Source organism: Puma concolor, chromosome E4 (genome assembly GCF_028749965.1).
Source record: "Puma concolor isolate L17-30 chromosome E4, mPumCon1.1.hap2, whole genome shotgun sequence".
NCBI lineage: Eukaryota > Metazoa > Chordata > Mammalia > Carnivora > Felidae > Puma > Puma concolor.
The window spans coordinates 16,366,482-16,388,673 of NC_141683.1; the positions used below are offsets into that span (position 1 = coordinate 16,366,482).

Consider the following 22,192-nt stretch of genomic DNA (forward strand, 5'->3'; position numbering starts at 1 on the left):
TGTAGTCTCAGCAAGGAATTTAAAACCTCTAAGCCTGGAGCCCCTGGGTGGCTCAGTCTGTTAAGCGTCCAACTTCGGCTCAGGTCATGATCTCATGGTCCGTGGGTTCAAGCCCCGTGTTGGGCTCTGTACTGACAGCTTAGAGCCTGGAGCCTGCTTCAAGTTCTGTGTGTCCCTCCCATGCCCCTGTTCACTCATTCTCTCTCAAAAATAAAGAAACACTAAAAGTTTTTTTTAAATAAATAAAACCTCTAAGCCTTTGTTTCCTTACCCATAAAATTGGGTGAAAGGACCTACCTTAGTAGGGTGGCTATAAACTTTGAACAAGTTAATTTAAAGGCCAGGGCATTGTCACATTGTCACTCACACATAAAATTAAAATTTAATGGACAAATTCATAAAAAGTAATCAATACTCAGTTATTGCTATAAAATGTAAATCAGATAAAGTCAGATCCCTGCTGGGAATGCTCCCTTGGCTTCGCATAGAACGCAAACTCCTCCTGGGTTCAACGGGTGTTTTATTTATCCACTTTCCTCATCTCATTGCTCTCTGGCTCTCACTCACTAAGCCCGGCCACACCAACCTTCTAGAGAATCCAGCCTCAGGGACTTTGCACTTGCTCTTCTTTTGCCCAGAGTGTGTTCCCTTCCTTCCCATGGTGACCTCCTTCTTGCCATTAGCATCCCAGCTTGATTATCTTCTCCCGAGAGCCCCTCCTGGTGCTATTCTCCGCTATATTGTTACAGCTTATATAATTTATTCTGTAGGTTGTTTCCTTTCTAGCACATAATACCTGTTCCTTTTGTGTTTGTGTACTTGCTGCCTTTCCCCACCGAGATGTCGACGACTCCAACCGTGTTCACCATTGTATCCCTAACTCCTAGAACAGTGTTTGGCACGTAGAATGGCTCAATCAATATCTGCTGGATTAATGGATGATTAAGTTATCTCACCCAGTTAACTAGACTGTTATTACCAAAAACGTGATTCCCAATTGGTGATTGTGATCTTAGCCTGCTATAGCAACTATTGTGCAGAACGTATATGTTTCCAAATGTTATATCAGTAGGGCATGGTTATTATTTTAGTTAACATACTGGAATTTCACTACCTTTACACACATTTGGAGCAGTATGGAAAGTATGTGAGTATTGTTTGCCTCTAACACGCGATAGTGTTAAGACGTGATAAGTGGCAGCCGGGATGGACACTACGACGTTTGTGGTAATTCCCACCATCTCACTTTGCGGCTGCTCTCCACAGAAACGGCCAGTCTCCGAAACTGCGGGGCTCTACAACAGTTCCAGAGCAGGGAAGATGTGCCCAGGTCTTCCTTCCATGGCCTTACGTAGAAAAAGGTCAGGAGCTTGAGCTTTTACGGCACATACCTATCTCGGAAACCCGGCCTTACCACTTCCAAGTTGCAGAAACTTTTCTGTGCCTCCGTTTCCTCATGCAAAACACTGATAATAATAATACTCGCTCGATAGGATTGTTGGGAGGATGAAATAAAGCAGCATATATAATACAATTCTAAAAGTGCAAGTGCTCAATGAACCCATTAATTACTTTTATGTGTCCTCCGTGAGAGCTGGACAGAACTGGGTTCCTATCTTCTCTCAGGGAGAACAGATAGAAGCAATAAAAAGTAGTGTGTGATAAATTCCAAATTCTCCTTCTTATTACTAAAATCAAACTGAGGCTAATTTTAGGATTTCCCACTATCACTGAAGCCAGTTTTCCATCCCTCGTGTTCGTATTTATTGGGTGGCTCCAAAGAACAAGGCAGTATGCTAAGCAGCAGCGACAGAAAGCACCCCTTTCTAGCAAGGAAAATGTCTTATAATTTCTTTAGTAGCTTCACATCTCTGAATTTCAAAAGTAGCAGTGGAAAGGAAGACAATGTCTTGTGGTACCCTTGCTCCCCTGGGTCCCAGAATTCAATTAAAATCATGTTCCATCTTGCCTGATCCAAAGTGTTTTAGATGAAAGGATCCTGGAATGCAGAGACAATATCTGTAAAAGTATAACTATAATGTAGCCGGTAAAGCCTCATGCAAACAGAGATGCTGAAAAAGTCCATTTGATGATGAAAGAAAATCAGATAGATAGAGAGTTAAATAGATAGCTACACGGAGCTTTCCAGCAAGCTGTTCCTTTATGACTATAGCCTGCAGGACTGCTTGTGAAATAAAATAATCATGTAATCATGGAATTTCAGATTTATTGCCTTCTTTTTTTCGCCACGAGTCTCTCTAACCACAGTTCTGGCAAAGCCCGTTTTGGCACATTGCTATTCAAACATATTCAAAACCCACGACAGGCTACCCTTTAAAAAGGCATTAGTGTAAGTGCCCTGGGAAAATAGACTCCAAGGTTGTAGATGAATTGATATGATTTCCTTGATTGTATCTTTTTATTTATGAGGCATAATTTATGAGCAGTAGAGAACAAACTGCAATGAGTGATGACTCACTACAGCCAAAGTCATAAATCAGAAGCAGTGAAGGAAGTGGTGGTTTTGATCGAATCTATTGAATTAGCCGTTGGTTTAGCCAATACAGGTGTTGGAAAGACCTTTTTAATATCTATTTGTCTCCCTCATGGGAATGTGATCACAATCTCATTACATGCCGCTAGGAAACAAATAATTTAATTGTTTGTCTGTTAACATGCAACCTATTTACTCAACTTATTAATTACTGGCATGGCCATTCATGTCAGGTTTTTGTTTTATTTCTGATATGAATTGTCACAAAGATATATTCATACTCTCTAGTTTTATAAAGAATGATGTTGCTTCCCTAGTGCTGTTCAATAGGAATATATCATCACAAGTGTTGAAATGCTTTTGTTTTATCAAAAATGGTCATTAGTCCACAAGAAGCATGTTACAGGATATCACAGAAGTTGCAGAGAACTCAAAAATCCCTCCATATCTGAATCCTTTGAGAGTAGCAGTTATAATACATCTCTAGCAATACAACTAAGCAGCCTGGAAAAAGAGCAGAATCTCAAATTGCTCTAAGGGCTAGGACGGTCACTGTCACTTACATGAGGAGTCAACAGATTAGAAGTTCTTTGTGAAAGATCACTGGCTGAATACGGTTATCTCTACCTTCCATTTTTGTATAGAAGTTGATAGTGAATACAAGAACGAATCGACATCGAGTGAGTGCTAACAGTATCGTCAATATCACTAAGCTGTTCTCTTGGCTTTCACAACACTTGTAGTGACTGGGTGGCTCAGTCGGTTGAGCATCCGTCTTTGGTGCAGGTTATGATCTCATGGTCCGTGGGTTCAAGCCCTGTGTCATGCTCACTGATGTCAGTGCAGACCCACTTCGGATCCTCTGTCCCTCTCTCTCTCTCTGCCTCCCCCCTCGTGCTCTTTCTCTCAGAAATAACATTAAAGAAAAAGACTAGGAAAATATCAGCCCTAAAGAATGTTACTTCAGAAAGCTATGAACCATTGGGTAAGACAAAGCACTAAGATGAAAACGACTTTACAGTTAAGTATAGAAATAAGGCTGAAGAATAACTAGCACTATAATGTAAGCACCCAACAGGCTACCACTCTAGGGAAATTTCAGATCTATCTTGCCTTTCCCCTGTCCTCTGCAGAGTCATGGCCCCTTCTCTGTCTCTTTTACAAAAATTATTACAAACACTTCTGTTCACAGATTCTTCCCTCCCTTCTGGAATCAAACTAAAGGAATAATGTGTTGAGAGGAATTGGGAGCATTTAGAATAATATTCATCTGGGCTGCAAGGGAAAATAGATCCAACAAGCTCCAGAAATATCGGGGTTTCAAGAAATGTACACCTGGATTGAAAACTAGGTAGCAAATGTTCCTTCTCGAAAGCTAATGAACTCTGGTTCTGTTTGAAACCATGACCGCTGTAATAAACTCTGTAATGATGATTGCAGCTGTAACATATTCAAACAGATACATGCTTCATGCTTTTTTGAATGGCTGAAGGTAATGACAACAGAAATGCAAAGTACATTTCTAAACTGACTTCGATGAATAGAAGTTTAAGAATGCATGTAGTGCCGGGGAGCCTGGGTGGCTCAGCCAGTTAAGCGTCTGACTTTGGCTCAGGTCATGATCTTGTGGTTCATGAGTTCGAGCCCTGCATCAGGCTCTGTGCTGACAGCTCAGAGACTGAAGCCCGCTTCAGGTTCTGTGTCTCCCTCTCTCTCTGCCCCTCCCCTGCTCATGCTCTGTCTCACTCTCTCGCAAAAATAAATCAACAACAACAACAAAAGAATGTATATAGCATCTTCATATATATTCCTGGTTCTGCAAAGAATAGCCATCTGTGTTTCTCAAACAAGACTGGGCACAAGAATCACATTGGAAATGTGTCGAAAAGGCAGGTTCCAAGGTCCTTTCACCACAAACACTAATATAGGTACTCCAAAATGATTTTGATGATCACAGCCCAGGAACACATTTTGACAAAGACTTCTCTGATGGAAGATTTCTAGGAGGCAGTTTTAAATAGAGAAGAAATGATTAAACCCATCGTTTCCACAGCAGTGGGATCTTGGCAGTATGGTGGCAGATGTTGACCCTTTAGGTAACTGAAATTTTTTAAGGCAAAATACAGTCATTAGTACTGGTTGAGGGGAGTAAATAAAAGAACAATTTCATTTCTTTAATGAATACTAACATAAAGATGGTAATAGTAACTAGTTAGGTTTTTTAAATTAGATTGAAAATGGAAATATAAACAGAAATATCTACTATTTTTGCAGTCAGTGATAGAATTTGTGGTTAAATGGTTTTATTTTGTTTTTATTCAAATAGTTAATTTACATTATAACTCTTGTCATGGTCACAACCAAAACCTTAGAGAAGAGAACACCCTAATTTAGCCAGTCCAAACTTGCTCTCATTTTTCACAGCTATTCGTTGGGAGGTTCCTAACTCTTACAGTTGAGTGTGTGTGTGTGCATGTGTGTGTGCGTGCAGTGCTCACTAAACACAAATAACCAATTGTTTTAGTGAAAACTTTAATAATCTTTTTTTAGCTTATTTTTTATTGATATTGAGAGAGATAGAACAAGTGGAGACGGGGCAGAGGCGGAGGGAGACGGAATACTAAGTAGGCTCCATGCTGTCAGTACAGAGCCCGTCGTGGGGCTCGAACTCAGGAACCATGAGATCATGACCTGAGCCGAAATCAAGTCAGAACTTTAACCGACTGAACCACCTAGGCGCCCCTCATCTTTTTTTAATTATAAAATAATAAATATGTTCAGCTGGATACTGTAGGGATAAAGATATTCTGAATAAATAAAAAATGAAGAGTATCCTTACTTTTTTTTTTTAAGTTTATTTATTTCTTTTGAGAGAGACAGAGAGCATGAGCAGGGAGGGGCAGAGAGAGAGGGAGAGAGAGAAGCCCAAGCGGGCTCCATGTTGTCAGTGCAGAGCACGTTGTGGGGCTCGAACTCATGAACTGTGAGATCATGACCTGAGCCCAAACCAAGGGTCAGCTGCTTAACCAACTGAGCCACTCAGGCGCCCCAAGACTATCCTTACTTTTTATCACTTGGCCTTGTAATTCAAAAGCCTAACTTGCTCTCATCCCATAAATATGTCCCTTCTTTTCTATGAGCAGCCCACACAATAAAAGCCCACGTTTCTGTACCCTATCATCGTGTCAGGAAGTCTTGGGACACAAACCAGATGGATTGGCTTGTCAGTTAGGTAAAAAGTAGGTGACTAGGTGGTAATGGGTGAATGGATGGATGGATGGATTCAGTAAACGATAGGTAGATATGATAGACAGAGATAGATATGGCAGGCAATTCCATGTTCACAAGATATTTTATTTCTTGATTTCTATATCGGTTCATTAAAATCAAAAGATCAGAGCATATTGCTCAAAATTTCCCATGCAAGATCTCTGCTTCTTTTTTCACACCATATAAAGATGAACCCAAATCCTGGGGTCCTGTTTTGTCAGTAGAAATCAGAAGCATATCTTTTAGTATTTTTATTCTGAACCCTGAACTATTACACTTCAGTTCCTTTGTTTTCTGCTTCACTGGGCATTGGCAGAAAGCCACAGCAATTTTTGGCTAAAAAACTTTTTACTTCAACAGACAGAGAGGATACCACGGACAGTTTCTTCTTTACTCTTCTTCTGGTGGTTTTGTATCACAGAAACACTGCCTTGTGGTACAAATTTTGTGAAATCCATAATTCTTCATTATTTCAGTCAGCTTTCTCTTCGTCGTAACTGCTTTCATTTTCAGAGTAGCTCATGTAAATAGGCTGATCCTGCTTTGCATAAACACGTTGATTTATATGAATGCTATTTTGATCTCAAATTGATTGAATACTAAAAAGAAAGACTAAGAAAAAGAGCACTATATTATGAAGGTCTCCTGTCAAAGACAAAAGACACTAAGTCCTACACACATTCCCAGTTAGTGATGGAGAATTTGAATTGCCTACTTTTCAGACCAGAATATTTCCATAGAAATACACAGAAACACCATAATACTGAGGCTCAAGTGTTTTAAAAATGCCATAGATTAAATCACATTTTGGAAATAGGACTCTATCCAACAAAAACTCACCTCACACAGGAAGGTATGAGGTTTAGTTTTTATCTGACGACACTAGCATTAAAAAGCCTTCATAGTATTTATAATGCTGTATCTACATCAAAAATGAAAGCAAAGTGAATGTTCATAATCCGAGGCCAGACCCCGTGCTGAGCACTTATGATACTTATATCATTTTTTTCAACATCCTCATACCTACCCTGTTGCTTGTCTCCTATTGGTGCTCAGTAATTAATTGGCAACTTGCTGAATTTTTATTTTATTACACTACTTTTATTTTCCTCCTTGTTTCCTTTCCCATCCATTGTGGCCTGTATCAAAATTCTATATGCCCTTTACTTAATTAAGCAAGGAGACCATTAGTCTATGGTGGCTCTAATGCTTTGAAGGTCTATGTAAACAAACTGAAATCTAAGCCGGTAAATGCTTCAAGATTACAAAATCAAAACACGGAGAACAATGGCTATAGCTAATTAAATACTCTCCTCTCTTTGCTTCTGCACATTCCCTGTGTTGGCCAACTGCTCCTAACCACTTCCAGTTTGGCAGTGCCCCCATTAGAATTGTTTTTTGCTCAGATAAACTCTTAAAATTTTTAACATGCCTCAGTTTAATCTCTTAACACCTTAACTCACCAACAAGAGCCGTACTCTTGGCAAAGAACTTGATATCAATATGTACACCTTGTTTTGCACCCCTTCCCCAAGAATACTTTCTTTTCAAACTTTGTCACTCCTTGTGTAGTAAGAAATATTCTCTCCTATCTCCTGGACAGGCATTTGCATTAAAGAGGTTGGTCTGGAGCTGACTGAGGAGTCAAGGACTCTCTCATCAGCTCTGAAATGTGACCTCTTCATCAATAACCTCTATACCTACTCTCCCTCTGCTAAGTCTGACCTGGGCCACTTCAGAGGGGACTACAAGAGCAGCTGCTGTTGGAGTCTGGTTCCCATGAAGTGGTTCTTCCATTGCTAACACAGCGTGCTTCTCCCTACCTCCCTGTGCCTGTGAAAACAAACCTCCATCCCCTGAGACAATCTGGGCCCGTCTCTCCGTCCTTACAAGCTAACATTACCTCACCCAGGACTGCACATATTTGTCTATGGACGAGCCATTTGATTTTCATGACCCTGAGTGTCGTACTTATGCATATGGACGACATGCAGAATCAAAACACAGTTTATTGGAAAGAGTAATAAAAGAGTTTATTGGAGAGGCGTCTGAGTGGCTCAGTCGGTCGGTTAAGCATTCTACTCTTGGATTCGGCTCAGGTCATGATCTCAATTTCGTGAGTTTGAGGCCCACATCTGCCTCTGTGCTGACAGCACAGGGACCACTTGGGATACTCTGTTTCCCTCTCTCTCTGCCCCTCCCCCAATCACACGGTCTCTGTCTCTCTCAAAATAAATACATAAACGTTAAAAAAAAAAAGTTTATTGGAGAGCAGAATTCTTGTCTCAGCTCTTGTAACTTCTCTCACCTAGAGTAAGAGAGTGACATTTTCAGAGGCTTAATTTTCTCACCAGTAAAGGGGGCTAATAACACACTCTCCAGCCACCCTACAAAGTTGAATTATGAGGACGAAGTCAGATCACACATTAAAGTGCTTTGTAAAGTGTAGGGTTTATACAAATGTGAGTGATTATACAAACAGTGAGAGAATGTGTCTAACAAGGGCAGGTTCTGCTATGTAAGGAGGTTAGTTGTCTCTTAAAATATGGGGCACTTGTTGGGATGAACACTGGGTGTTATATGTAAGTGATGAATCACTAAATTCTGCCCCTGAAACCAGTTTTACCATATATGTTAACTAACTACAATTTAAATAAAAATTTGAAATAAAAAAATAACAATTATAAAACATAATGAAAATGGGGCTTCTGGCAATCCTCTCAGCAAGGGGCTGCAGATTTGCATTTGACAGCAAATCTGAGAGCAGTTCAACATCAGAAATTTTACTTTTCCAAAGGAAACCACCAAAACAAAACAAAACAAAAGTATGGAAACATCAATAAGATTTGGCCTAACTGCTAAAAATCTCTCCCATATTTATTCTCTTGAAGCATCTCTTGATGCAAAAATAAAAGAAACAAAAACGGTTTGTTTCTAAGCATCTCCTATTTGAAATGTTCTGCATGCTTTTTTTTTAACACTGCATACCTGGAACGTGTCTACTATAGAATCAAACAAGTTTTTTTTTTAGACTTTAAAAGCTCAGAGCAAATATATTAGATAGATGCATGGATAGATAGATGATAGATAGGTGACAGACAGATAGATAGATGATAGATATAATAGATAATCTATCTATTGTAGGAGACACTGAATGAGAAAGAAATTTCCTGAAGTTAGATTTGCACAACATGAAAGCTTACTAAGGAATACTTTTACTCCTAAACACGCAGATAGTCTTCTTGTATTGCCATTTAGATCTATCATTCTGATTGATCACTGTGTAGTTGGCTGTTATTGGGCCTAATTTAACCCTATACACTCACACATCCATCTACTCTGTCTATTGTACCTGACATTCTACAAATTACTTACTCATGCAAATGACGACCTAAGGCAACCTTTTAGGATATTCGTGTTTAATTATACAAATGGTTCTTGATAAATAAGATTATACATCCTTCCATATGTTTATTCCCTCCTTGATGAAAGGAAAATTTAATTTTCATGCAGATTTGGTGGGGACGGTGTTTAAGAATTGCTGAGTTTTACGTAGTCTGCAGATCCATTCAGGTTGCAGGAGCTGACACCCCATATGCAGAAATGAGCGGCTTCTCATTAGGCTTAAACCAGCCTGCTGCACTCTGAAATGAGGGCTCCTAATCGGCCCCCTTTGTGTTCAAATGGTCAAAGGCAAAAAAGAGGAAGGATCTGATCTCCTCTGTGATTACAAAGGTGCAAGATCAAAGTTTATCACATTCTGTCGTGTTTGGTTGCTTTTGGTTGCTTTTGGTTGCCAACTTTTGTTTCAGCCTGAGGCTACTTTGCTTTTGAGTGATCTTACTGATTTCTCTTTGGAGGTCTGGGCAGTGAATTCAGCAGGAAAAGCCCCCAGTAGCTGGACTTGGTGTAGAACCGGGCCTGCCCCGCCAGAAGGTCTTGGCGCCCCCAGGTTCCATACAATCTCTTCCACCCAAGCAGTGGTCAACATCAGTGCCCCTGGGAAGCCCAACGGAATCGTCAGTCTCTACAGATTGTTCTCCAACACCAGTGGGGCAGAGACCGTGGTGAGTAGCAGAGCACTTAGAACAAAATTCCAGGGCTGGTTGATTCTTTACGAATAAAGTATGGTGCCCTTGCCTTTTCATCTCCTTGATCCTTCTTTCTTACCCATCTGTTCTCAATTGCCCATGATGAACTTAGCACAAAGATCTGAGAAAAAGTATTAGGAAACATACAGAAAATATGTAAATATTCAGGGAGAGAAGTGCTAAAAGTGTTAAAGACTCCACAAATATAAGAAGCCCAAGACTTTAGGGGCACCTGGGTGGCTCAGTCAGTTACGCGTCTGACTTCGGCTCAGGTCATGATTTCATGGTTCGTGGGTTTGAGTCCCACGTCGGGCTCTGTGCTGACAGCTCAGAGCCTGGAGCCTGCCTTGGATTCTGTGTCTCCCTGTCTCTCTGCCCGTCCCCCGCTCGTGCTCTCTCTCCCTCTCTCAAAAAATAAATAAACATTAAAAAAAATTTTTTTAAAAGAAGCCCAAGGCTTTAGCAACAATTAATTTAATCAGAAAACAATATCAAGTCGTGGCATATGGTAATGGGTCGAAAATTGGCCATTATTGGTGGTGGAAATGTTAATATGAGAAAGAAAAAGTAGAGCAAAGACTATCCTCGGAATCCCCATTTTGGCACAAGCAAATGTCTGATAACACACTGAAAGCTCAGACTTTCTTTTGGTGACTTCGAGAAAGTTCCAGCGCTTTGGGAGAGAGAACAGCTTGGCCAGCACAACTCTTGCTCCGCTGTTTTTTTCTTGGCACGTTTGGGGCACATCGGGGAAACACAATGGACAGTGGAGAGAAATCATCTCTCCCACTGTGTTTTAGCAAAGCCACTGGCTGAAGGGACCCTAATAACTAATTAGACCAGTTCCTCCATTATTTATACAAAGACACCAAGAGCCAGTAAGATGAAGCCCCTTCTCAGCTGCCCAGTGCATACCACTCTTGCGTTTTTCGTGATTAAGTATACATTATGACACTTTGTTCATAAAAAAAAACCCTCATGGACAAGTTGTGCAGATCCCACTATGATATTATAAATTATTTAGAACAATGTAGGGAACAATTTGGGTAAGTGTGGAGAAATCCTCTGAATCCAGAGTGCCAGATATTAAAACACAATTTCAGAAAATAACTTGCAAGGAAAGAGGTCTCGTATTGAATGTTAAGGAAGTATTAGCATATTTTCTACAGGGCCTCGTATTCAATAAATATAGATGATGTAAATACAATCAACCCTTGATTATCCACGGTTATAAAATGATAATATTAATAAACTAAAATAATTTATATTTGGAGTGCATTGTATGCATTTTTTAAATAGCAGATAACTCTTCTTAATTATATGTTGCTATGTCACTGGAAATTCGTTTTCCAGTTTCTGAACTCTTTTGTTCCAGAGTTCTTAATGAAACCACAATGAGGTAAAATATGTGCTCCAAATAAACCAAAAAGTTCATAATGCAACAAAGGTGGTTGAGGGAAAGGCTTTGATATGTCATATAAACCAACATGCTCCCAGGAAGAGATAGACTTTCAAGCTCTTAAACACCCACTCGAACATGGATCTGAGGGAATTTTGGCCCCCCAATTACATGCACGGAACAATGGCAGAATATGGACCTTAGTGAATACTCCCCAGAAATATAATTCAAATACAGGTTTTGGTATTGGAAAGGCATTATTCTGAAGGCCACAGAATTTGATTAATATTTTGTGTGTTTTCTGTTAGTGGGAATGTGAGGTGGTGCAGCCACCCTGGAAAACAGTATGGAAGTTCCTCAAAAAGTTAAACATAGAACTATCCTATGGTCCAGCAATTGCACTACTAGGTATTTACCCAAAGGATACAAAAATACTCATTCAAAGAGATATATGCACCCTGATGTTTATAGCAGCATTATCAACAATAGCTAAATTATGGAAAAAGCCCAAATGTCCATCAACTGATGAATGGATAAAGATGTGGTTTATATTTACAATGGAATATTACTTGGTCATAAAAAGGAATGAAGTCTCGCCATAGGCAGTAGATGGAGCCAGAGAGTATTATGCTGAGCAAAATAAGTCAGTTAGAGAAAGACAAATACCATATGATTTCACTTACATGTAGAATTTGAGAAACAAAGCAAATGATCATGGGGGGAAGAAGGAGAGAGGCAAACCAAGAAACAGACTCTTTTTTTTTTAACGTTTATTCATTTTTGAGACAGAGAGAGACAGAGCATGAATGGGGGAAGGTCAGAGAGAGAGGGAGACACAGAATCTGAAAGAGGCTCCAGGCTCTGAGCTGTCAGCACAGAGCCCGACGCGGGGCTTGAACTCACGGACCACGAGATCATGACCTGAGCCGAAGTCGGACGCCCAACTGACTGAGCCACCCAGGCGCCCCGAAACAGACTCTTAACAATAGAAAACAAACTGATGGTTACCAGAGAGGAGGTGGGTGGGGGGATGGGTTAAATAGGTGATGGGGATTAAGGAGGGTGCTTGTGGTGAGCACCAGGTAATATATGGAAGTGTTGAATCACTAAATTGTACACCTGAAACTAATATTACACTATATGTGAACTTACTGGAATTTACATAAAAACTTAAGAAAATACATTTTGTGTGTTCTGTGCCATATTCTAACATCTTTCTATGGTGCTAAATAATATTGTGCCTCGTGATCTCTATCCTGTTACCTCAAACTTCTAACTATTACACCATTACATTTTTCGCATGTTTAAGATATGCCTCTCCAACTGGATTGGCAATTCCTTGAGGGTAAATACTACGCGAGATGCCATAGCGTGCCTCCCAGGTGACCCGGCGTGGCACTCCCTTCATAGGAGGTGGGATACACGATAAACATTTGTCCGTTGTCTGTGCTCTGCGACGCTGCCTCACCTCGGATCCTTTCTTCCTACAGCTGTCTGAAGGCATGGCCACCCAGCAGACTCTTCGCGGCCTGCAGCCCTTCACTACGTACTCCATCGGGGTGGAGGCCTGCACTTGCTTCAATTGTTGCAGCAAAGGGCCAACGGCAGAGCTGAGAACTCATCCTGCTCCACCCTCAGGACTGTCCTCTCCCCAAATCCAGACGCTGTCCTCACGGACAGCTGCCTTCCAGTGGAGCCCTCCTCTGTTCCCCAATGGTGTCATTCAAAGGTAGTGGGCCAGGCAGAAGGATGAATAAGCCAACATAAGACACGCATACAGACGTACAGCTAGCTACCCAGCCCTGCCCAAGGAAGGCGTGCTTATTGAACAAATACCTATAGCAAAATAGACAAATTGACTTATGTTCCCTGAAAGTGTTTAAATCATAAAATCAGCTAATGACAGAAAGGTGAACAACCACATTGTCTTTAAATAAGAAAGACTAGGCAATGTGTTTGCATTCATTGAAAGAGTTCGCTCTTCAGGGCTCCCTGGAATTATTCATTCTATGGGCCTCGGCTGGAACATAAGAAACTTCTGTGGTAAATCAGAATTTGCCTGATCTAATTTAAAATGCCGTGAGGAACCACCGCTTGAAAAAACAAAGGAGGGATTTTACTCAAAATAATCTGGAACAAAAGATACTGTTTGTTCAGTATTTATTTGCTTGTTTGTTTGTTTGAAAAAAAGATATTCCTTATTTTCAGCAGAGGAGAACGCTTTTATCGCTCTTCCCTGAAAAGAGACAAATCTCTTATCTCTACCAACAAGGATTGCTAGTTGCTGGCTGGACAGCAACACGTGTACACATGTGACTTTTCTTATCACTTCTCCGGTTACATCCGCCGCTCATTTCCAACGGCATTAAATAAAGTGTTTCTGAGCGCAGTTTCCCACAAACGGAAATCAGAAAGAGCTTGTAGTTCCGCGAAAACCAAACGTCTCCTCACAAGATATACCCTGTTTGAGACGAAAGTTAAACTAACCTGATTGCCTGCTCTCTCGTTCTAGCTATGAGCTTCAGCTCTACGTGGCTTGTCCCCCGGATTCAGCCACTGCGTGCATTCCCAGCCAAACAGAGACGAAGTTCGTGGGGCCAGGGCAGACAGCCAGCGTTGAGGGCCTCCAGCCTTACACCACCTACAAGCTGAGGGTGGCGGCCCACAATGAGGTGGGCAGCACGGCTTCCGAATGGATCAGCTTTGTCACCCAAAGAGAATGTGAGTAGAAGTGGCTGTGCCCCCATCAGCCAGAGAGGGAGGTAGGAGCCCTGCTACGAAAAGTAGGCCAGCTGGCCTTTGGGAAGGGTTGGGTGAGTGTTCAAGTGCCCCGAATACCGCTGAGACGTCGATGAAGATGACTATTGGGGGGAAACAAATGCCCTTTGGGTTTAATAGCATAAAGATTAAGTACAAATTTAGGAAGAGTTTTCATGCAGTGGTGGGGTGAAAACCAATTTAAAGGAAATCAAACAAGGATGAACATACAAACTCTGGAAATTTGGGATGATGTTTATTTGTTTGTCTGTTTTTTAGTTTGCCACTCCTTTTCTTTTCAAGTTACGTGGCATAATGCAGAAGGCATTTCCGGAAAGCATTGAAATACGGAGGGCACCATCAAGAAAAGCAGAAGGGCAATTCACTAGTTAATTGGGGCCTCCTTACATTTCTGTAAAATAATTCCTTTTCGGAATTTATAAGGCATATATGTCTACTGTTTAAAAATGACAAAAATGAAAACAAGGTGCCTGGCTGGCTCAGTCGGAAGAGCAAGCGACTTCTGATCTCAGGGGTCATGAGTGTGAGCCCCATGTTAGGTGTAGAGATTCCTTAAATAAATAAACATTTAAAAAATGAAAAAACACCGAAAGTATTGAGAATAAAATAAGTACTTATAGTTAGAGCCTGCTGCATCGTTTGCAGGGCTCAGTGGAAAGAAAAGGTATGGTGCCCCTTGTTCAAAAGTCGGTAAAAAGTACCAATCTTAGAATGTCTGGTTTTCTTCAAATTAAATTTTGACACATGGAATTTACTACATCAAGAATGTAAATATTTTAAGTCTTTGGATACTTACTGCAAGTTGGATTTCCAGCCACACTGTGTCAAATTATAATCTCATCTTCAGTATATGGCATTGGCATTTTTTAAAGTAAGAGTTATATATTCATGAAAGGCCAGTGCCTCCTACAAAGAACTTAATGTGTCTGAACAACAACATGGCAGATGTGAGCAACAGGTCACTCTTAGAGAGAACTTGCTTGTTTGTGGCATTGTTGAGGGATTTTACAAATAGTCTTCAGCACAAGACGATGAAGGAAGTGCTGTTATCTAAATTTACGGAAGACAGGGGCGCCTGGGTGGCGCAGTCGGTTAAGCGTCCGACTTCAGCCAGGTCACGATCTCGCGGTCCGTGAGTTCGAGCCCCGTGTCAGGCTCCGGGCTGATGGCTCGGAGCCTGGAGCCTGTTTCCGATTCTGTGTCTCCCTCTCTCTCTGCCCCTCGCCCGTTCATGCTCTGTCTCTCTCTGTCCCAAAAATAAATAAAAAACGTTGAAAAAAAAATTAAAAAAAAAAAAAACAACTAATTTACGGAAGACAGAACTGAAGCAGGACTGTGGACCGTGCATTACAATTCCAAGATGCCGTTCACATAGACCAGAATCTGAACTGAGGCTCTGGGAGCTGTACAATGAGGTGACCCCAAAGTAAGGCCAGAGCTGAAGTCACCTGCCGGTTTCCATATCTAGAAAGTGGAGGTATTCCTCTGAATTCATCATCACCCCGCTCAGCTAAGTACCACTATGTTACCCTGGTCTGTCATGAAGATTTCAGACCTTCTCCTCCCTCCCCAAACCTCCCACTTCCTCCCACCCTCCCCCACTGCACACCCCTCCTGTCCTCACCCACCTCTCCCTGTATGCTCTACAGAACTCCCTGCTTCCACACTCACCAGGAAAAGAGAGGTCACCGGTCAGTAATTTGCTCCCTTCCCACCCACCTGCAATCGGCTTCATTTCTGTCTGCAACAAGGAAGGGTGGTCCTTCTCCCCCAAATAATCCCACCTCCTGTGCTTTGAGTCCCACCCCCTTCCCTGCTGACCACCGGCCTCCTCTCTGCAATCTTCAGTGTACCCTGGATAGAGTCACACTTTTTTCCAGTGCCTGAGTGGTTCAGTCGGTTGAATATCCGACCCTTGATTTCGGCCCAGGTTATGATCTCATGGTCATGAGTTTGAGCCCCGCGTTGGGCTCCAAGCTGAGCCTGCCTGGGAGTCTCTTTCCCTATCTTTCTGCCCCTATCCCGCACATGCTCACTCTCCCTCAAAATAATAAAAAAAATGAACATTAGAGTCACAGCTGATTCTCTCCCTCATTTCCCCTCCCACACTCCTCCCTTCATAGCAAAACTTGTCTGAAGGATGCTCTCCCAGGGCTTTGCCCACTTTCCTTCTGCCCACTTACCCTTTAAAGTTCTCCAGAGTGATTTTCACCTCGTCACTTCGTGAAAATCTCTCCCTAGGTTTGCCCTTGACCTCCACAGTGATCATCTAGGGGATATTTTTTAGCAGCAGGCACTCTTACTGACTTCCACGGAACATTCAAGGCAGTGGGACCCTCAGTCCTTTTTTAAAACGCAGTCCCCCTGGGGCGCCTGAGTGGCTCAGTCAGGTAAGCCTCTGACTCGGTTTCTGCTCAGGTCATGATCTAGGAGTTCATGGGGGAGCCCCATGTCAGGCTCTGTGATGACAATGTGGAGCCTGCTTTGGATTCTCTGTCTCCCTCTCTCTCTGCCCCCCCACTACTCTCTCTCTCTCTCTCCCAAAAAATAAATAAACATTAAAAAAAAAGCAGTCCCCCTAGTTTCCATGAGTGTCTCCTGTCCTCCTTCCCGCCTCTGTGGCTGTTCAGTGTCAGTCTGTTGGTTGATCTTACACCAACCACGTCCCTTCCAATCTCAGTCCTAAACTTTACTCTCTACCCTTTCCCTCCTCTTGTCTTCCCTCCTCAGGAAGTGAGTTCATCTTCTCCCAGGCTTCAGCTCCGAAGGCCAGCTCCCGGAAGGCCACCTGCTCCCCGAGTCCTTTGCTGTGAAACCCAGCCCTCCCCACACACCCACACCCCACTTCCTCACCTCCGCCCAAATGCGACAGCCCCAGACACAGCTGGCATCTTTCCTGTAATCTGCTTCCCATTCAGGCCTCACTTTCTCTATGTTACTCCAGCCCTGGGCCGCAGGTCTGAGCACCCAACGTGTGTTGCTCTATGAGTGAGTGAACGCACCCAAACTTCTCGCGTTTATTGTTGCTGCCACACAATCTGCATTCTTTGTCACTTGCACCATAATCCAAAGTGCAATGATTCTCAGTAATGTCTACTGTGTAACCGTAACCGTGGCACGGGGGTACAAGAACATCTGGCTCCAGGGGTCCCAAACAGATCACATCAGGCCACCAGCCACTGACACAGTCCGGAAGCAGAGTCGAGGGAGGGGGTGAAACAGGAAAGGGATTTATTTCAGTGAGGCCACCACGCATTGGAAGCCTGTCTCCAAAGTGCTGAAAACACTTCCAGGCTCATGTAAGGAAAATGTGGGACAAAGGTTGGTGGGGACATGCAGGTGGCAGTACAGGTCAGGTCGACCATTGTCTTGGGGTCAGTCAAGTGAGGTCTTGCCGGCTCCGGGGGGGTCCTTATTGCTGGAGGGGATGGTTTGGTTCTTACCACAGGGTGCTTTGCCTCGCCTTTTGCCTGAGTTGAGAGATAAGCTGGGAAGAATTTAATCAATTAGAAAGTACAGACTGAAGTCAAAATGGAGGTAGTTGAAGTCCTCTTTCCTAATGTGCAGCCTCCTTCATCTTTCTGCCTGTTCCTCTCACTATCTGCCCTTCTCAAACCCAAAAGGAACCGTGAGAAATACTTATGCCCGACGTGAAGGCACAGTAAAAGGAATTCTGGTCTACTAATAAAAAATGCTACTCTGGGGGCATCTGGTGGCTCAGTCAGTTGAGCGTCCGACTTCGGCTCAGGTCATGATCTCGTGGTCCGGGAGTTCAAGCCCCACGTCGGGCTCTGTGCTGACAGCTCAGAGCCTGGAGCCTGCTTTGGATTCTGTGTCTCCTTCTCTCTCTGACCCTCCCCCGTTCATGCTCTGTCTCTCTCTGTCTCAAAAATAAATAAACATTAAAAAAAAATTAAAACTCTGTACAAGGAGAGAGACGAAACATAGTCACCACCCTTCAGAAGCGGTTCCCCTTCATAATATATCCATAAGCCTGTTGTGTGTGTGTGTGTGTGTGTGTGTGTGTGTGTGTGTGTTTACTGGCCAGAAGGCCTGGCCAAAACAGCTCTGTGAGGTTTGCAGTTTTGTTAACCAATTCTCTTTTTAGTCATTGAGCTTAGTTTTGCCAGATTTTTTTTCCTTAGGCTCAAAAAAAAAAAAAAAAAAAAACCCCACAGTGAACAGATATAAGATTTCCTAGCTGTCTTGGGGCGCCTGGGGCGCTCAGTTGGTTAAGGTCATGATTCTTGATTTCGGGTCAGGTCATGATTGTTTTCTTTGAGTTTGCGCCCCACATCAGACTCTGTGCTGATAGCCCACAGCAGCCTGCTTGAGATTCTCTGTCTCTCTCTGCCCCTCCCCTGCTTGCTCTCTCTCTCACACACACAATAAATAAACATTAAAAAAAAAAAAAAAAAAAAAGGTTTCCTTGTTTTCTGTTCTTCCTTTACATAGAAGAAGTGACTCCAAATTGGAGTAGCACCAAGGGAAGAAAGGGCTCACTCAATCCACTTTACTGGATCCACAGACATGGAAAAATACAATAAATGGCTATCATATAAGTTTTCTTTTTTTTTTTAAGTTTATTTATTTATTTTGAGAGAGAGACAGAGAGCAGGGGAGGGGCAGAGTGAGAGGGAGAGAGAGAGAATACCAAACAAACTCCACACCAGCAGCATTGAGCCTAATGTGGGGCTCGAACTCACGAACCGTGAGATCATGACCTGAGCTGAAACCAAGAGTCAGGTGCTCAACAGGCTGAGCCAGCCAGGCGCCTCTATCATATGGGTTTTCAAATACCGTTCACGCTACTTTTAACTCATTATGTACCAGAAGAGAAAAAATATGGATCAGAAATTCAAATCATAAAGTCCTTTGAAAGTAGTGTTTGTAATTTTATAGTAACATGGGTCTGGAGAGGTGTTAGCAATGCATTCAGCCCCCTCTGCCTTAACTACACCTTCAGTGCAAGAACAAAGTGAGGCATAGTTTAACTGCTGGGCTTCTTGAGAGAAAATGTCTGATTGGAAGTGCTTGCCAACTTCCGTGGTGTAAATACTCCCACCGTGTCTAATTTCGATTTTCCAAGGAACACAGAGCTGGCAAGAGGTGACTAGTGGTGCCCTCCTCTGCAATATTTCCACCATCCAGACATAATAGACATAAACCACCTCAAGAGCATAGATAATACAATGTAGCAAAATCACGAAGGATTTATGAACGTTGAGTGTTTATTACCTAAGTTTTAGTATCATTTATTTTAGTTTACATAATATATTTTAATAATGGTTGGGTTTAATAATCAGCTCACAAAATTCCTAAATATGTATCAGCCAGGATGAGCCAGGATGATTCAGTGCACCCATAAACTGAATTAGTAAACTGTGCTCCTTTGAATAGATGTGTATTGATTGTAACAAAACAACACGGGCTTTATGGTTAGCAGGTCTGGGTTCAGACCCTCGGCCTCTTACAAGCCACTGAGGTTAAGCAAGTAATTTGGCTTCTCTGAACCTGAGTTTCCTGACCTGAAAAATTAGGAACTCTTACAAGATTGTTTTGAAGACTAAATAAGATAAAACATATCAAGTGCAGGGGGCATAGTAACTGTTCCCATTTCCTGTCTCCAAATTCATTAGTCTTGGTTATTTTGATTGTTCAATCACTCTTTCCTCAGAGCTCCTATCTTTCTATTTTTATACTATTTACAAACCTTGTCTTTATCTGTGCTGTTATGATGGAGGGGAGATGTGGGAATCTTTTGAATTAAGTGGCAGAGGGAACCCACAGACAGATACAACAGTATATTCCATTGTGAAGTTTGTATTGGAAAAACATATTAAAAGAGGGTTTGAGGGGCACCTGGATGGCTCAGTTGGTTGAGCATCCAACTCTTGATTTCTGCTTAGGTCTGGATCTCAAGGTCCATGGGATCGAGCTCTGCAGCGGGCCCTGCACTAACAGCGTGGAGCCTGCTCAGGATTTTCTTTTTCCCTGACTCTCTGCCCCTCTGTCTATCCTGTGTGTGTTTGTGTGTTTGCGTGTGTGCATGCATCTTCAAAAACAGATAAACTTAAAAAAATAAATAAAATAAATAAATAAAAGAGGTTTTGATAGCTATGGTTTTGGTATTTGCAGAAATACTTCTTATGGCTTTATGAAAAGGTCTTGCTTTGAAAGATAAGAATCAAAGTTGTCTTTGTGGTTAAATCTTATGATCACAAAAGTATAATTATTCCTTATTTTGTTATATTTCCTGACATCAGCAACAGATGGGTTTAATTTCTAAAGAAAAAAAGGATATCCAATTTATTTCCACCACTCGCTTTTTTCTTTTCTTAAAAGCCAATTTAGTATATGGATGGATCTTAATGCTGTTACAAATGTATTGATTATTTTGGAGAAAACAAGATCTCATGAAATAAATCTCTTCTGACTTGACAAGATGATATGGTAACCCTTCATTTGTTTCTGCAAAAATTATTCATTTAAAAGATGAGCCTCAGTTAAGGATTGTTTTTCCTTCGTTTTAGTAAGGAGCTGAAAAATGAAAAAAGAACATGCCTGTAAAATGCACACCAAGTTGCTTCTATATCTGATATAATACTTAGGAGACCTGAACTTGATTAGATACTAATGTACTATGCTATTGATTGATTAGTCAGGGCAATGAATTATTATACTCGAATTGCTATTTGCAAGGCTTTTTAACTATCTTAGAAAACAAACTAACGGGTCAAGAAAAAGCTTTAAAAATAAATGGGTGCCAAAAGGACATAATTCACCATCTAAGCAGTTTAGTTTGGAGAAAAAAAATATATTAACTTCATCTAGTCCTTGGGGCTTTGTAGCAATAAATATTGATTTGATATGAAAAATAGCAATCTACTGTAGTTAATAGTGTTAAGGATACTTCACCCGTTAAAAGAAGGAAAATGCAACAAAATATGAGCTCCAGGCTTATGTTGGTAAGCACAACTATTGTATGTTAATAGTTTTATTTCATAAAACACTGCTTTTCATTGATTTTTTGGGGGGAGGGGGAAAGCAGGTGCAACATTGCTGAGAAAGCATCTCATACATGTTCCCATTGGTTTTCTTTTCACCCCCAATGCCAGGGTTTTTTTTAAACACAGAGGAAAATATGAAGGGTTTCAGCAATGCCAATTTTGGGGGGAGGTGTTATACTTAAATATATATATGTGTATATATACAGGCCAGCTCAGTCAGTAGAGTGTGTGACTCTTGATCTTGGGGTTGTAAGTTTGAGCCCCACATCGGGTATAGAGATTACTTGAAAAAATAAAATTAAAAAAAAAAGATACACACACACTCTGAGATAACCATTTTTAATTTTTTTTAAGTTTGTTTATTTCAGAAAGAGAAAGAGAGAAGGAGCTCAGAAGGGGCAGAGAGAAAAGGAGAGAGAGAGAATCCCAAGCAGGTCTGCACTGTCAGCACAGAGCCCAATGCAGGAATCGAACTCATGAACCATGAGATCATGGCCTGAGCCGAAGCCAAAAGTCAGCTGCTTAACCAACTGAGCCACCTAGGGGCCGAGCCCTAAGGTTACCATTTTTAGAATATACAACTTTCTCCCAACAGTGCCCCAGTACCGAGTGCCGTTTTTGGTGGACAGCAATTTGTCTATGGTGCGTGTAGACTGGAGTGGCTCCTTCCTTCTGAATGGCCCGCTGAAGGAGTTCGTGGTGACCGATGGAGGCCAGCGTGTATACAGTGGCTTCGACACCACCCTCTACATACCAAGGACGGCAGACAAAAGTTAGTTTCTGACTCCCATTTCGTAGGGTGTCGGGAACTCCGCTTCCCGGCTCTATGAGATATTCGGTCTGAAATGTGACCAGCAGATGCTACTCATTAAAATGTCCTGGTGGAAGTGGCCACCTCTTGAGGAAATGTTGCAGCTCCCAGTAAATAAGATTCCCCTTCCCGTTTTCTGCACGAGTGCCATTATGTGCCTTTGTGTGATGGCCCCACAAAGGGACAAGACTGCAGGACAGGCTGTGTCCACAAGACAAATGGCACCCACGGGTAGTCTGGGTTTCCTGAAATAATACACTTGCAGGGACTTCGGAGATTTTTCTTGATACATCCAAATAGAGACAGACCAGGCAACGACCATCTCCAACTCTCAGTCCG

At 41.9% G+C, this 22,192-nt stretch overlaps 1 protein-coding gene across 3 annotated transcripts in view; it reads left to right on the forward strand.

Moving 5' to 3' along the window:
* USH2A (usherin) overlaps positions 1-22,192 on the forward strand; it is a 734,839-nt gene that overhangs the window by 697,811 nt on the left and 14,836 nt on the right. For all 3 annotated transcript variants that reach the window (XM_025927811.2, XM_086694483.1, XM_086694484.1), the window contains exons 65-68: positions 9,625-9,831; positions 12,745-12,983; positions 13,767-13,975; positions 21,638-21,814. In XM_025927811.2, the coding sequence (XP_025783596.2) occupies positions 9,625-9,831; positions 12,745-12,983; positions 13,767-13,975; positions 21,638-21,814 (832 nt within the window). The remainder of the gene's footprint in view (positions 1-9,624; positions 9,832-12,744; positions 12,984-13,766; positions 13,976-21,637; positions 21,815-22,192) is intronic.